This window comes from Diaphorina citri, unplaced genomic scaffold (genome assembly GCF_000475195.1).
Source record: "Diaphorina citri unplaced genomic scaffold, Diaci psyllid genome assembly version 1.1 scaffold255, whole genome shotgun sequence".
Lineage (NCBI taxonomy): Eukaryota > Metazoa > Arthropoda > Insecta > Hemiptera > Psyllidae > Diaphorina > Diaphorina citri.
The window spans coordinates 183,494-197,732 of NW_007377692.1; the positions used below are offsets into that span (position 1 = coordinate 183,494).

Consider the following 14,239-nt stretch of genomic DNA (forward strand, 5'->3'; position numbering starts at 1 on the left):
GTGTGTGTGTGTGTGTGTGTGTGTTTGGTGGGTGTATGTATGATGGGTGTGTGGGTTTGTGTGTGTGTGTGGTGGGTGTATGTGATGGGTGTGTGTGTGATGGGTGTGGTGGGTGGGTGATGGGTGTGGTAGTCCCGTACAAAGGATGGGTCAACCACTAGTAGGGACTAAGAAAAGAAGAAAAAAAAATCCATCTTTTTAGCTAGTTTGCAAAAACTTTGTCCCATAGAGATGAAAATAATTATAATTTCTGAGATTAGCCAAGCTAAACCCCAAAGAATTATGTAATGTGTGTTCGAAAATGAGAAAATGCCCCTTTTTTACTTTCTATTACTACAGTATAGCGAGCTATACTAGTAATGAAAGTATTGCAATCGGTCCAAATTTTCAAAATCGGGAAAGTTAGATTTAAAATAACCATATTTAAACTGTCAACTAAATCAGGTAGGCCCGAATTAGATTTAGCATACTCGTATGAATAAGTACTATCGCGGTTAGACTGAGTAGGCCCATTATACCAACAAATTTGGGAGATAACTTGACAACTTGTTAACCTTTTAACTTGTTAAGTATCGTTGTTATGTCAGTAGGCATCTGATGTAACACTTGTGAAATTCTCAATTCAATAGTATAAACTAGGACCCTATTTGCATAGGCAAAGAATCCTAGAAATGAAGAAGACCAAAATTCTAGTGATCTAGTGAATATGTAATACGTACAGTGGCGTAGCGTGTATGTATGGCGTGTATGGCGGACATACAACTCAAAAGTTCACTCTAATGCCCATAAATATTAATGGCATGTACTGTGATGGGACTTGGTAGACCTGTACATGAGCCCTACTGGTTGCATATTTGCAAGGTAGGTACTTATTTACCTACTGAACTTACCTAGTAATTATACTCACAGCTATCCAAGTAATATTCTTTTATTTATTTACTGACTGTTGTACAATAAATGGAACTGAAAAGGACTTTTCATTTTAAAAGGGTAATGCGATTCTACTATGTAGGTAAAATGGTTCATACATACTCGAAAGTATGCTACATACGTACCTATATAATATAGTATGTTTACCTACTTATAAATAGGTAGATAGCTATATGTACTTATGTGGTTTATAATGTCAAGTTAAATATGTATTTAAATAAAATCTGAATGTATTGATATTGATATAGTTATTGATATACCTCCTCTCTTAAACTTGTTGTCTTTTATAGCAGATTCCAAATAGGTCTGATCACATCTCTGTATACTAAACTTGGATAGATTTAGGTTTTTAGCTCATATTTAGTCGTAGTTAAATCATGAAATCACAAGTATATGTAAATCTATAGGTACTTACCCAGTTTTAATAACTTATTACCAGCAGGGGTAAAATTCTTCCGTGGAAAAACCTTGAAAAGAGACTTTCCCCTCATTTCCATCTCATGATGATAAAGGTTATATTCTTAGTGTCTATCTGGTTTCTGGTGGGAGACACAACCTCAAAGAAAAACCTCACAAATATACCCATTTGTTATGCATGTCAGTCCATGCACCTGATTCTCACACTCACAGAGAATGACGGGATGGATAAAACTGACTATTTGGTTATGTGGTTCTTCTTACAGGAATTTCTTTGCTGATATGTAACGTTAAAGGCATTGGTCGCAGTCAGTGTCTAAATCAAGTAGGGCGATTTGCAGTTCTCAGACTGAAATCTGAAGAATCTGAAGCCCTGCCCGTCGAAAGTAGAACTTTTATACTGTATACCTACGTTGATTCCTATTGTTGTCTTTCAATGGGTCTACAATCTCATCTACAATCTCACAGTCTAAAATTATGTTCATGATTTCATTGAGGAAACTTGTTTAAATTCCTGCGATAGGTCAACTATAAATACCTATTGACAGTAAGAATTGTATTTATTGATTATTGATATTAATTTTATCAATAAAAATAATCAAGAAACATTTCAATAAAGATACTATAAGCGTGCCTGCTACATTTATCTAATGGCCCAAGTAGACCAATTTATTCAGGTAGGGCGATAGTTAATGAGTATAGTTATATAGAGGCGCTCAATAATTTGATTTTATTACATACAGGGTGTTGTGTTTGCTATCGTACATATTTTAGTAACACCTACCCTAAATAGTAATGTAGAGGCAGACTCTATGAGAAGAAACTTAAGTGGAACTTAGGGGTGCACTAAGGATGTAAGGATCAAAATGCAATACACTTTACAAAAGTGTTACAATATTACGACTAGGTATAGTTATAAATTTCGATCTTTCATTTGAGGGAAGGAAAAGAAGAGACAAAATAGGTACCAATATTGATTAGGATTAGCTACACTGTAAAATTACGGAATCAATGGAATTGACAAAACACCCCAATGCCAGGACTTCGAGCCAAAAAAAAAAAAAAAAAAAAACAAAAAAAATCTAATTTTTTTTTAACACTAGTGTGTAGGTATCAATGGGCTCGTGTAGGCTGGTAACTTTATTAGATTAAATATTAATTTACTTCTTTGACTTGTCGGATTTCATCACGTAGGCTGAATTTTGTTTGGATGTCATTGAATTTGATGTCAATGTTCATTATTATCTGGATACCCACTGATTACCAATCAAACGTAATTACCCCTATAAGTATCTCACGTCGAATGAAGCGATTAAGGAAATAATACCTAGGTCGGTATTTGTTATAGGTACCTACTACCTACCTACCTACCTACTTGTGATCTATAAAAATACTATCTCCCACAAACAGATAGCTGAGAAGTATTACAAATACGTATAGGTAACGATGTTATTTATGAGTTAGGTCAGTTAGGGTAGGTACTTATACTACTCAAGTACTTATCAATAGTTATAGGGTGTATGTCTGTATGTTTCCTCTATTTTAATAGGTAGGGTACTTAGCTATCCAAGTAAGTGGCCAATCAATAATCAATATTAAAGTACCTAATGCACGTGTACTTGTACATACATTATTGAAGGAAAAGAACCATATTTTGTGATCTATAAAAATACTATCTCCCACAAACAGATAGCTGAGAAGTATTACACATACGTATAGGTAAGGATGTTATTTATGAGTTAGGTCAGTTAGGGTAGGTACTTATTATACTACTCAAGTACTTATCAATAGTTATAGGGTGTATGTCTGTATGTTTCCTCTATTTTAATAGGCAGGGTACTTAGCTACCCAAGTAAGTGGCCAATCAATAATCAATATTAAAGTACCTAATGCACGTGTACTTGTACATACATTATTGAAGGAAAAGAACCATATTAGGGTGAACTTTAAACGAGGAAGGAACGTTTTTACAAGAGGTTTGACAGAGGGAACTGTGACTGCTAAGGTCTTATACTCGTATCTTCCCGAAGTCGAAGAGAGAAGTAAAGGATAGAAGAAAGTCAGCCGTTCCGAGAACTAACATTATCCGATCCGGATAAAAAGGAACCTTTGTGTAACGAAAGTTCTCTGATTTCGACTTCAGATCATTGATTGCAAATCATTTAAGAGCTTCCAACAGTTCCTGGTCAACATCCCCATTCTCCAAAACCAAATTTAGTAGCGGACCATAGGACCCATAAGTAATGGTGGTTTAGAATAATCACTTCAGATAGCGCATGATAAAGACAATCCGGAGTATCTAGGTATCAAGAGCTCTAAGTAGAAAATTATGCATCAAGTAGGTTCATGGTCCATAACTGCGAGTAATTAACGTTTGCAGTGAAAATGAAAATAAATTACTCCGATCAGATAGGAAAACCACCTACAAGTAAGAAACCTTCAACAGACCATTGCTGGGTGTGTGAATCCTCATTGACGTAGGTCCACTTGATTTGAATAGTGCAACGGATCAACCTCTTGACAACATAGTAATCTGCTTTTGATAAGATCAACTATGAAAAGAACTGTCTAAAAATAAAAAAGGCAGGTAGATATAGAATTTAGAAAATCGCTGTCTCAATTATAGGAGAGTAAAACAAACTGAAAGCGTTTTTTACGAATTCTAGATTGTACATTGTACCTAAAAATTAGGGTGACAGTTTCTAAAGTAACACTGAGTGCAATACACACAATCTTCTATGAATCTGTTCATTTCAGAATAGGTATAATTTTAGAGATGAAATGTCAAACACCTCCTCTCTAGTCTAACCACAATGCATGAAACCACATGAACGTTACTTCTCGGATCATTTTATCGAGCATTGACACTAATTTGTATTTCCGAGTGACTTGGTTTCGGCACCTGATCCTGATTCATGATGCTGTTGCGATACAAACAATACCCAATAGTAGACTGTTGCGATACAATCAATACCCAATAGTAGAATGTTGCAATATAAACAATTCCCAATAGTAGAATGTTGTTGACAGTTCGAAATCCTGGGGATTCTCATGCTTTTTCCGAGACATATGATTCCATGAATGAGAGAAATGTTCCAGCTCACGGGCAATTTCAAATTCTTCAACAACAACAACGCTCAGTAAATCGTTAGATTTGTATTCTTCGTGTGATGATCAGTCTCCTAAAATTTTCTAAAATCTTCAATTTAAAAACTTTATCAAATAGACACGACTTTGATGTCTACTTGGTCTAAAAGTTACGGCATGGACTTCTAGCCCTTCTAGGAGATCAAAAAGAGTTCCTACGTGGTTTTTATTGGTCAACACATGGTCTAGAACTCTAGATTCGTATATACACTATTAGTGGCTTCTTTTAAAATACTTCTTCCTTATTGATTACGGCTTACAACTTGGTTACCTACTTCAAGAACATTAAAAAGTCACATATGATGAAATTTTAAAAACACATTACACAAACTACCGTTCAAACTCAAAGTACCTACTTAAACGAAAATAACTTGTTGATAACAAAACAGTGTTAACCTTAATGAGGAGAAGTCAAAGATGTTTGAACACAAAGGTTCACTTCAACACTATTTCCAAGATAGGTAGGTAGGTACATATGTATTATTAAAATTAGAGATCCACCAAAAGTTTCTAAAAAAGTATTCAAAAAAACACTGATATCGAGATCGAAATCAGAAGTGAAGTTTCAGAACACATAATAAGTAGATACGATTATTATGAAGATCTCTTGACATAATTCAATAGACTAATGTCTTTACGGATAGAAGCTTTACCCAACGCTCCACACTCCAAGGAAAAGGAGTGAGAAGCTCTCTGAAAAGAAATAATAGTTTAGCAGAAATACTGTAATCTTTGTAAGTAGATTATTAGGTGCTCTACATGATTTATTTTCTGAAGTTGAGCTATTAGTTAGCAGAATACCTGCAACTTCCAAAGAAGAGCCGCTAAAAGTAAAAGGAACATCCATAAACACATCATTAGGTCATAAAAGTAGACACATACAATACATCAGTTGTTATTAAGAGTATTTGCAAACAATCTCTGCCATTAGTTACCAGATTTCTGGAACAAGATAAAGAGGCCAATGGTAAGTACTTAAGTGCCTACTTTGGCATTGTTAAGATCAATGGTAAGTAGATTGGCATCCATGTTAATGTTCTTTGCATGTTGAATACATCGATGGTTATGCTGGCACTTCGCTGTTTGCATCGCTGATCTCGCGTGATTAATGGTTTTCATCTCGAGTTTCAAGTTCAGGAGTTTATTGAATAAACTCCGAACCATTTATCTATACACTTGCACTGGTCAGATCGGGTAATCCTACTGAGTTATCTACTAACATGGACACCACACTTTCTGTGAAAAATGAGACACGTGAAAATTATGAACTATTTAGATGATTTCTTAAAACTTACTGACAAAGTAAGGAAGTACTATGACGAAAAGAAGGAAACTATAAGAACAAAAAGAAACGTCATTGGTTCCCATGAAAAGTCCGAGTTTTTGGAACTTAAGCACGGTGAATTATTTAGACGATTTCTTAAAACTTACTGACAAAGTAAGGAAATACTATGACGAAAAGAAGGAAACTATAAGAACAAAAAGAAACGTCATTGGTTCCCATGAAAAGTCCGAGTTTTTGGAACTTAAGCACGAATATGAAAAGAGCAATCACTTGAGCCACAGAAATAAAAGACTGATTTCCCCCTTGAGATTGTACCGAACGAACCTAAAACGTCCTGAACGAACAAAAAGAAACGAGAGAGACACCACCCTGATGAATATTATTGGCAACTCCATTGATAATACTACAACTGAGAATATTAAAAATAACACAGGCATAAAAGATTCCCTTGTTCCTGAATTATTACAAAATGGAAATTCTACAGATTATTCCCCCTCATCTTTTGCATCAAAATTAAAAAATGCCCCAGGAAATAATAACAGCACGGTTGTCAAGTTTGTCAAGCCTCTTTATAAAAATTCCAAATTTTTGGATATTAAGACAACACCTAATTATTATACAATTACGAAACAAAGTGGGAAAAGTAAGTTTGGAAGTTTCAATTCATCCGTGTTCAACTTCGAACATAAAATTGAAACCACAACGGAATTGCAGAAAGAAGTTTTCAGCGCTTACGTTGCTGGAGGTAGCACCAACAAGACTTATATTTATAGTCGAAGATTGGGCGAGAGAGGATAGGGAGTGTTTGGGAGTGACCGTGCTGGGATGTGGGGAGGGAGGGGCAGAAATGGTATTGTATTGGAATGTGATTTGGTAAACAGGTAGGGGAGGGTAAGAAAAAGAGGCAAGACTCAGGATGAACTACACCTTAATAAATAATTGAAAAAGGTATAAGATAGGCAGATGCTATGCGAATTTAGCAAATCAGTAGAAAGCAAGTTAATTAAGATAGAAAAGTTGCAATAAAAGCAAGAAGTATTTGACGGTACAGACTTGAAAGACAAGTTAGGTATACATACAGAGTTAGAGTTAGAACTAGGATCGATTTTAATTTTAGATAGATACCTACTAAAGAGTCCACCCGTTTTTTATTATTATTATTATTATTATTATTATTATTATTATTATTATATTTATAAGCATAAAAACACATCTAATGTGGTTCAGAATGATTTGTATGCATCTCCTGTTCCCGTTTTAGCAGATAACATTACGTCTTCCCAGGTTTTGCAATCAACTGCGGTCTCTAGTGGGTCGGACAAAGCAGATAATTTTAATAATACCCAAATCGTCTTGGAAAAATCTAACAAAAGTAATATGACATTAACACACAAATTGATGGAAATTTTGAAAAGAATCCCCAAAAACAATACAAGCAATGTGAATTATACATTATCTAGCCCGACTGATAATAATACCTCTCAAGTAAATAACAGCAATGTCAGACTTATATTTATAAGCATAAAAACACATCTAATGTGGTTCAGAATGATTTGTATGCATCTCCTGTTCCCGTTTTAGCAGATAACATTACGTCTTCCCAGGTTTTGCAATCAACTGCGGTCTCTAGTGGGTCGGACAAAGCAGATAATTTTAATAATACCCAAATCGTCTTGGAAAAATCTAATAAACGTAATATGACATTAACACACAAATTGATGGAAATTTTAAAAAGAGTCCCCAAAAACAATACAAGCAATGTGAATTATACATTATCTAGCCCGACTGATAATAATACCTCTCAAGTAAATAACAGCAATGTCAGTGCAGTTGATTATCCCAAATCAGGATACCAAACAAATTTCATAAATACAATTACGCCTGACAAATCAAACAAAACTGGAAACAGTACTCGGTTTGTGCAACATACTATAAATTTGATTAAAAACATAACTGCCCTGTTGATAAAACAAAATAATCGTTCTAAAAGTAATGCAGTAAATCGAACTGACGATGACGGTTTAGGAAAAGTCAAAGATTTCGGTCAAACCGCCAACAAGTCCTATGAGCTGAAGTTCATCATAGGGAAAACAGTAAACAGTACCTCTTCAGATGATGGTATTTTCGTTCCGTTGTATGTTGAGATGTTGCTTATGACTCAGATAGTTTTGCTCCTGGCGTTGTTAACCTTTTTCATTTTCCTTCACTATGCTGATTCAAGAATGGCTAAACGGCAGCAGTATGATACTTCTGTCACGTATTTAAACAATGCTTTCGAAAGAGATAGAGTTTTTAACGATTTACCCTGAAATTGTAATTTATTAAATGGTGTGTGAGTAATATTTGAATGTGATATTAATATTAGGGTAGAGATAGAGTTTTTAACGATTTACCCTGAAATTGTAATTTATTAAATGGTGTGTGAGTAATATTTGAATGTGATATTAATATTAGGGAAGAGATAGAGTTTTTAACGATTTACCTTGAAATTGTAATTTATTAAATGGTGTGTGAGTAATATTTGAATGTGATATTAATATTAGGGAAGGAGGTTTGTTGCCAAAACTGGATTAGTTGCTATAATCAGAACTTGTTTTAATTTGTATTTAAAACTTTGGAATATACCTACTCTAGATAACAACCAGAAATCTACTATTGACATTTAAATTAATTTCTGAAAAATGAATTTTTCTTTCGACCTAACTTAATTTATTACAAAGCAAAAAGAAAACTGAAAAAAGGCCTCCTGTTTTTCAACAATAAACCCAAGGATTACATTTTTGATTGCTTTAAGATTTATGGGAGATTTGCAATGAAATTCCCAACAATTGGTCCAAATATAGTGAAATCCTTGGAAATTTGTTTGCAAGTTTTGTCATAAATAATAAATTTTCTGTATTTTACAAACAGGAAAAGAGATTCAGAACTAAAACGATGAGAAATTTAACATTTATGTAAAATACGCTTGACGGGTTCGTTCTAATCGTACTACATTTTACAACTGTATTTCTTCTATCTGCTACAAAGGTACTTCACCCAAGTATTACTTTTTTTACTTTTTATAATTTAGAGACGCTCTAGTAAAGTTTATGAAGTGACTTTAGAAGTTTGTACCTATTCCAAATGCAAAATGCAGCTAGTTCCGTGTGATGCAATTTTATCTTCATTAAATTTACTTCTTGAGCGATCGTTGTTTTTTGTTTAGTGAAAAACATTAGTCTAATTCTAATAGTTTCAACTCTAATCTGTGCACTTGTATCTACGCTGGTTGCAACTTACTGCCAACCAGGGGGTTTCAACAAACACCATCTTAGTCCGTCCTTCCTTTATTATTACTAATAATAAAAGGTATAGTGGACGGACTATTGTATTCGCTTCGGGATCGTTGTTATTTGTTTAGTGAAAAACATTAGTCTAATAGTTTCAACTCTAATCTGTGCACTTGTATCTACGCTGGTTGCAACTTACTGCCAACCAGGGGGTTTCAACAAACACCATCTTTTGTGTCATTTTATTCCAGTTTTAAACTCTGTGTACTGTTCTACGTAGGGAAAACTTTATGATTTCTAGTTTTTCATTCCTTGGTTCCTGAAGAAGTGTAGTGTAGGTTGGTGGTATACTTGACTCGCATGTCCTCCTAGTTGTTATATCCCCTGATACGAACTTTAGAAACCCGTCGAGGTACATTTAGCACTTTGTCTTTTCATACAGCTTAAAATTATGATAATCCATTTATTTTAATTGTGAACTACTTGTACTTCATAGTAGTTTCTGTATGTACGTACATTCTACATGTACATACATATACCTATTAACAACTCTTTCGCTATTCATATTAATTTAGGTTACCTATTTAATTTGGAACCTTGATTGGATGGTTATCTAAAATGCATGTTACAGAATACATATTACTATCTGTTCCATTTAGTTAGGAAAAATTGTTGAACTGTAAATAAATTTGTATTTTTTACCTAGGTGGAGTATGTGCCATGTACCTTGTTAAGTCCAATAAAGATACAATTTAAAATAGGCAGGTGTTACCTCTGTAAATAAAATTGTTTTACTGTTTTTGATAAATTTAAGCTGGTTTTATTTCATACATTCTAAAAATATCAGTGCCCAAAATTTGGTTTGTTATACAGCCGATAGAAAGAGTGGGCTTGAAGCTTCTAGCGCTCGCTGGTTCGACCCTGTCCTTAGTATATTGCACTAAGGACAGCCCTAAAGATCTGGTTAAGCTTATACGAATCTAGGTTGGTGGTATACTTGACTCGCATGTCCTCCTAGTTGTTATATCCCCTGATACGAACTTTAGAAACCCGTCGAGGTACATTTAGCCAACTGAGAATACTGAAAACGATCTGAGAAATTTACCAACTACGACAGTGATTAGTACAACAGAAAGTTCACCTGATAACCTGAAGCAGTTACCAACCACTACCACAGAGAACCCTGACCCTACTACTACCGAGGACTCTTCTGAAAATGACCTGAGGCAGCTACCAGCCACCACAGAATCTTTTGAGAGTAATGGACCATCTACAAGTACTTATACGAGCGAAACTGGTGTGAGACAATTGCTAACTACTACAACTATTACTTATGATAATCTAATACCTATAGGGGAGAGTTCACCTGATGATTTGAGACAACTACTAACCACAACAGAAAATCTATATACGACTGAAACCGATGTGAGACAATTGCGAACTACAACTATTACTTATGATAATCTAATACCTATAGGGGAGAGTTCACCTGATGATTTGAGACAACTACTAACCACAACAGAAAATCCTGTTTCTACCACTCCTGAAAATGATCTGAGACAGTTCACAACTACAGTCCAGTCTATTGAAAAGGATGTAGAATCATCCACTGAAAGTTCACCAAATGAATTGAGGCAATTGATTACCTTTACAACTGAAAGGAGTGAAAATTCACTTGAAGATCTACAAGCACCAACAACTTCAAGACAAACTACAACTACCATAACCGAATCTGAAAGAAGTCTTACTGCAAATCCGAGTACTGACAACAATGAAGATTTGCCCCTAAGTACAACCGATGACAGTATTACGTGGTTCACATCAGATATCGATGAATTCGATGATTCATTTCCAAGACAACCTTTACCTACTCTTGCACTGGTCAGATCGGGTAATCCTACTGAGTTATCTACTAACATGGACACCACACTTTCTGTGAAAAATGAGACACGTGAAAATTTTGCCACCAGGCCCTATGTTCCTACAACGCCTCAGCTTTTTACGACTTCAACAGAAAACTACTCTTGCACTGGTCAGATCGGGTAATCTTACTGAGTTATCTACTAACATGGACACCGCAATTTCTGTGAAAAATGAGACACGTGAAAATTTTGCCACCAGGCCCTATGTTCCTACAACGCCTCAGCTTTTTACGACTTCAACAGAAAACGTCAAATCTATCGAAGATAACGAAATAATTCCCCATGAAATCATCACCGAAAACGCCGAGGAAAAAATTCAGTTATTACAGAAGAACAAAGGTTTCAACAAAATTGGTAATTCAGATGTAATCGAAGATAATAATAGGGAAATCACCCTGAATAGAAACTAATTCCCCACGAAATCATCACCGAAAACGCCGAGGAAAAAATTCAGTTATTACAAAATAACAAAGGTTTCAACAAAATTGGTAATTCAGATGTAATCGAAGATAATAATAGGGAAATCACCCTGAATAGAAACAACAAAACAATGACTCAGAATAGTAACATTTTAGAGAAAAACACCATACTTAGCTTGTCATCAGAAGATATAAAGCAAGAATATGGACGGAAGATACCCTTGGAAACTGATGACGGAAATATTGTAAAAACACCATACTTAGCTTGTCATCAGAAGATATAAAGCAAGAATATGGACGGAAGATACCCTTGGAAACTGATGACGGAAATATTGTAAAAGTTCTAGAGAAGAACAGCAATACTGGTAATTGGGAAGTGCAGTTTTACAAAGTGAACGCTAATAATACTAGTCTAAATAGTGAAGACATTGATTTACCCCGTAGATCTGATGTTCTAATCTCAGATTATGATGGCTATGACAATATAGATTCTGATGGAGAGGAACAATATGAATATGATTACCGTGCAAAAAACAGCTCTGTAGTTGAAGATTTGGGAAAACTGCCTCTAACATTGAATCCTAAGAAACTTAGCGATGAACCCAATCAACTCAATGAAATAAGCAACAATATGAATTCATCAGGGAGAAATAAACGAGACGGTTCTTACAATGTTGAAGAGTTAGAACAGTAGGAAATATTGTAAAAGTTCTAGAGAAGAACGGCAATACTGGTAATTGGGAAGTGCAGTTTTACAAAGTGAACGCTAATAATACTAGTCTGAATAGTGAAGACATTGATTTACCCCGTAGATCTGATGTTCTAATCTCAGATTATGATGGGTATGACAATATAGATTCTGATGGAGAGGAACAATATGAATATGATTACCGTGCAAAAAACAGTTCTGTAGTTGAAGATTTGGGAAAACTGCCTCTAACATTGAATCCTAAGAAACTTAGCGATGAACCTAATCAACTCAATGAAATAAGCAACAATATGAATTCATCAGGGAGAAATAAACGAGACGGTTCTTACAATGTTGAAGAGTTAGAACAGTTAAACAATAGTTATGAGAAAATGAAAGAAAGTAATTCCTCTGTACTGTCAGAGATCAAAGATATTACGCAGAATAATACGGAAAACAACAATGGCACAAATTCAAATGTGAATTATTTAGACGATTTCTTAAAACTTACTGACAAAGTAAGGAAATACTATGACGAAAAGAAGGAAACTATAAGAACAAAATAGTACAAATTTTTGTCGATGGTGGGATTCGAACCCAGGACCTTCTGCATGGCAAGCAAGCGCGTTACCACTGGACCAATAGGCAGGTGTTACCTCTGTAAATAAAATTGTTTTACTATTTTTGATAAATTTAAGCTGGTTTTATTTCATACTGTCATACATTCTAAAAATATCAGTGCCCAAAATTTGCTTTGTTATACAGCCGATAGAAAGAGTGGGCTTGAAGTTTCTAGCGCTCGCTGGTTCGACTCTGTCCTTAGTATATTGCACTAAGGACAGCCCTAAAGATTGGGTTAAGCTTATACGAATCTAGTATATTGCACTAGGATTATAGTGTTCTAAGCCCTTGCGTAGCTATTGAGCTATGTCTAAATCCTAGTTCCTAGCAATGAACCTATTAGCTTGTCTAGTGTACGATTATATTGCACTAGGATCATAGTGTTCTAAGCCCTTGCGTAGCTATTGAGCTATGTCTAAATCCTAGTTCCTAGCAATGAACCTATTAGCTTGTCTAGCGTACGATGTGTTCTGAGCTCCCTCGCATATATACCCCCTTGATTTTTAGAGGTAGTTGACCCTTCGCATCAGAGGAGATATCAGCTGGTTTCGTTTTCGTGTTTGGCTGAAATTGAACCGGTAATGTCATGCCACGTGGTAGAGTGGTGACTTTATTTTTGCTTCTCGAGGATATATTCTATTTTAATTATTTCTCTACGTTTGTTCCCTCTTCAAGTAGCTTGAGGGCGGAAATCGGGTGAACTTTGATCTCGGATATGGCCGTGTATCCTTGGTGGTTTACCATGCCACGTGGTAGAGTGGTGACTTTATTTTTGCTTCTCGAGGATATATTCTATTTTAATTATTTTTCTACGTTTGTTCCCTCTTCAAGTAGCTTGAGGGCGGAAATCGGGTGAACTTTGATCTCGGATATGGCCGTGTATCCTTGGTGGTTTATTAGACTTGTCTGGCGGTGGGAATTGACTGATCCTAGGTTATTAGACTTGTCTGGCTGTGGGAAATGACTGATCCTAGGGTCAGGGTCAATAGGGTTGTGATCTTGTTTTCCGAAGGGAAAGGATGAGTTCTGAATTAGCCAAGGAGTAACAAATAGCTTGCCCCAAGTCTATAGTCTCATGTTGTTAAGTTTTGGACTTTTTCAAGTTCAGCTTGAAAAAAAAAAAGTGATCCAGTTAAGCGAAAAAGTGTGGGTTCAAATCCCAACCAACACATAAAAAAACTAAAAACTATCCTTGGTTTGAGAATAAGGATTGAGAGGGAGTATAGGGACCATACCTAATGATGTCTTAGTGTTGGCCGATTTTTAGTTCTCACTTGGGCGACTATGATGAAGTGATGTATTTTTGGAGCATGCACTGTGCAATAGCGCCACATGAGTTGTTACACTTGAACATTCACATTGGTAATGGTAGCACTGTAGAGACACTACGAGGGTATCCACTTCCTGCAGATGTGATTATCACTGCCATAGAGTCCTCTATCCCCTAGGTACGCTTTGGTACCTAATCCATGACGTGAATATGTGTGTCGATATAGTAGGTACGCTATAGTTGTAGGTACAGTAGAACCTCGATTATGTCA

General features: G+C 35.4%; 3 protein-coding genes across 3 annotated transcripts; all 3 read left to right on the plus strand.

Moving 5' to 3' along the window:
• The first annotated feature begins 5,899 nt into the window (after positions 1 to 5,899).
• On the plus strand, positions 5,900 to 7,360 carry LOC113466370 (uncharacterized protein DDB_G0281497-like). The gene is made up of 2 exons (XM_026821693.1): positions 5,900 to 6,546; positions 6,973 to 7,360. Exons 1-2 carry the CDS (start codon positions 6,152 to 6,154, stop codon positions 7,358 to 7,360), a joined length of 783 nt encoding a protein of 260 aa, XP_026677494.1. The 5' UTR covers positions 5,900 to 6,151.
• Positions 7,361 to 10,309: 2,949 nt separating this feature from the next.
• LOC108252066 lies at positions 10,310 to 11,380 on the plus strand. The gene is made up of 3 exons (XM_017442970.1): positions 10,310 to 10,324; positions 10,408 to 11,015; positions 11,167 to 11,380. The coding sequence occupies exons 1-3, from the start codon at positions 10,310 to 10,312 to the stop codon at positions 11,378 to 11,380; spliced, it is 837 nt and encodes a 278-aa protein (XP_017298459.1).
• A 140-nt stretch (positions 11,381 to 11,520) lies between these two features.
• Positions 11,521 to 12,643, plus strand: LOC103506709 (TBC1 domain family member 5 homolog A-like). Its single transcript, XM_017442971.1, has 3 exons — positions 11,521 to 11,533; positions 11,665 to 12,079; positions 12,202 to 12,643. The coding sequence occupies exons 1-3, from the start codon at positions 11,521 to 11,523 to the stop codon at positions 12,641 to 12,643; spliced, it is 870 nt and encodes a 289-aa protein (XP_017298460.1).
• Positions 12,644 to 14,239: the final 1,596 nt, after the last annotated feature.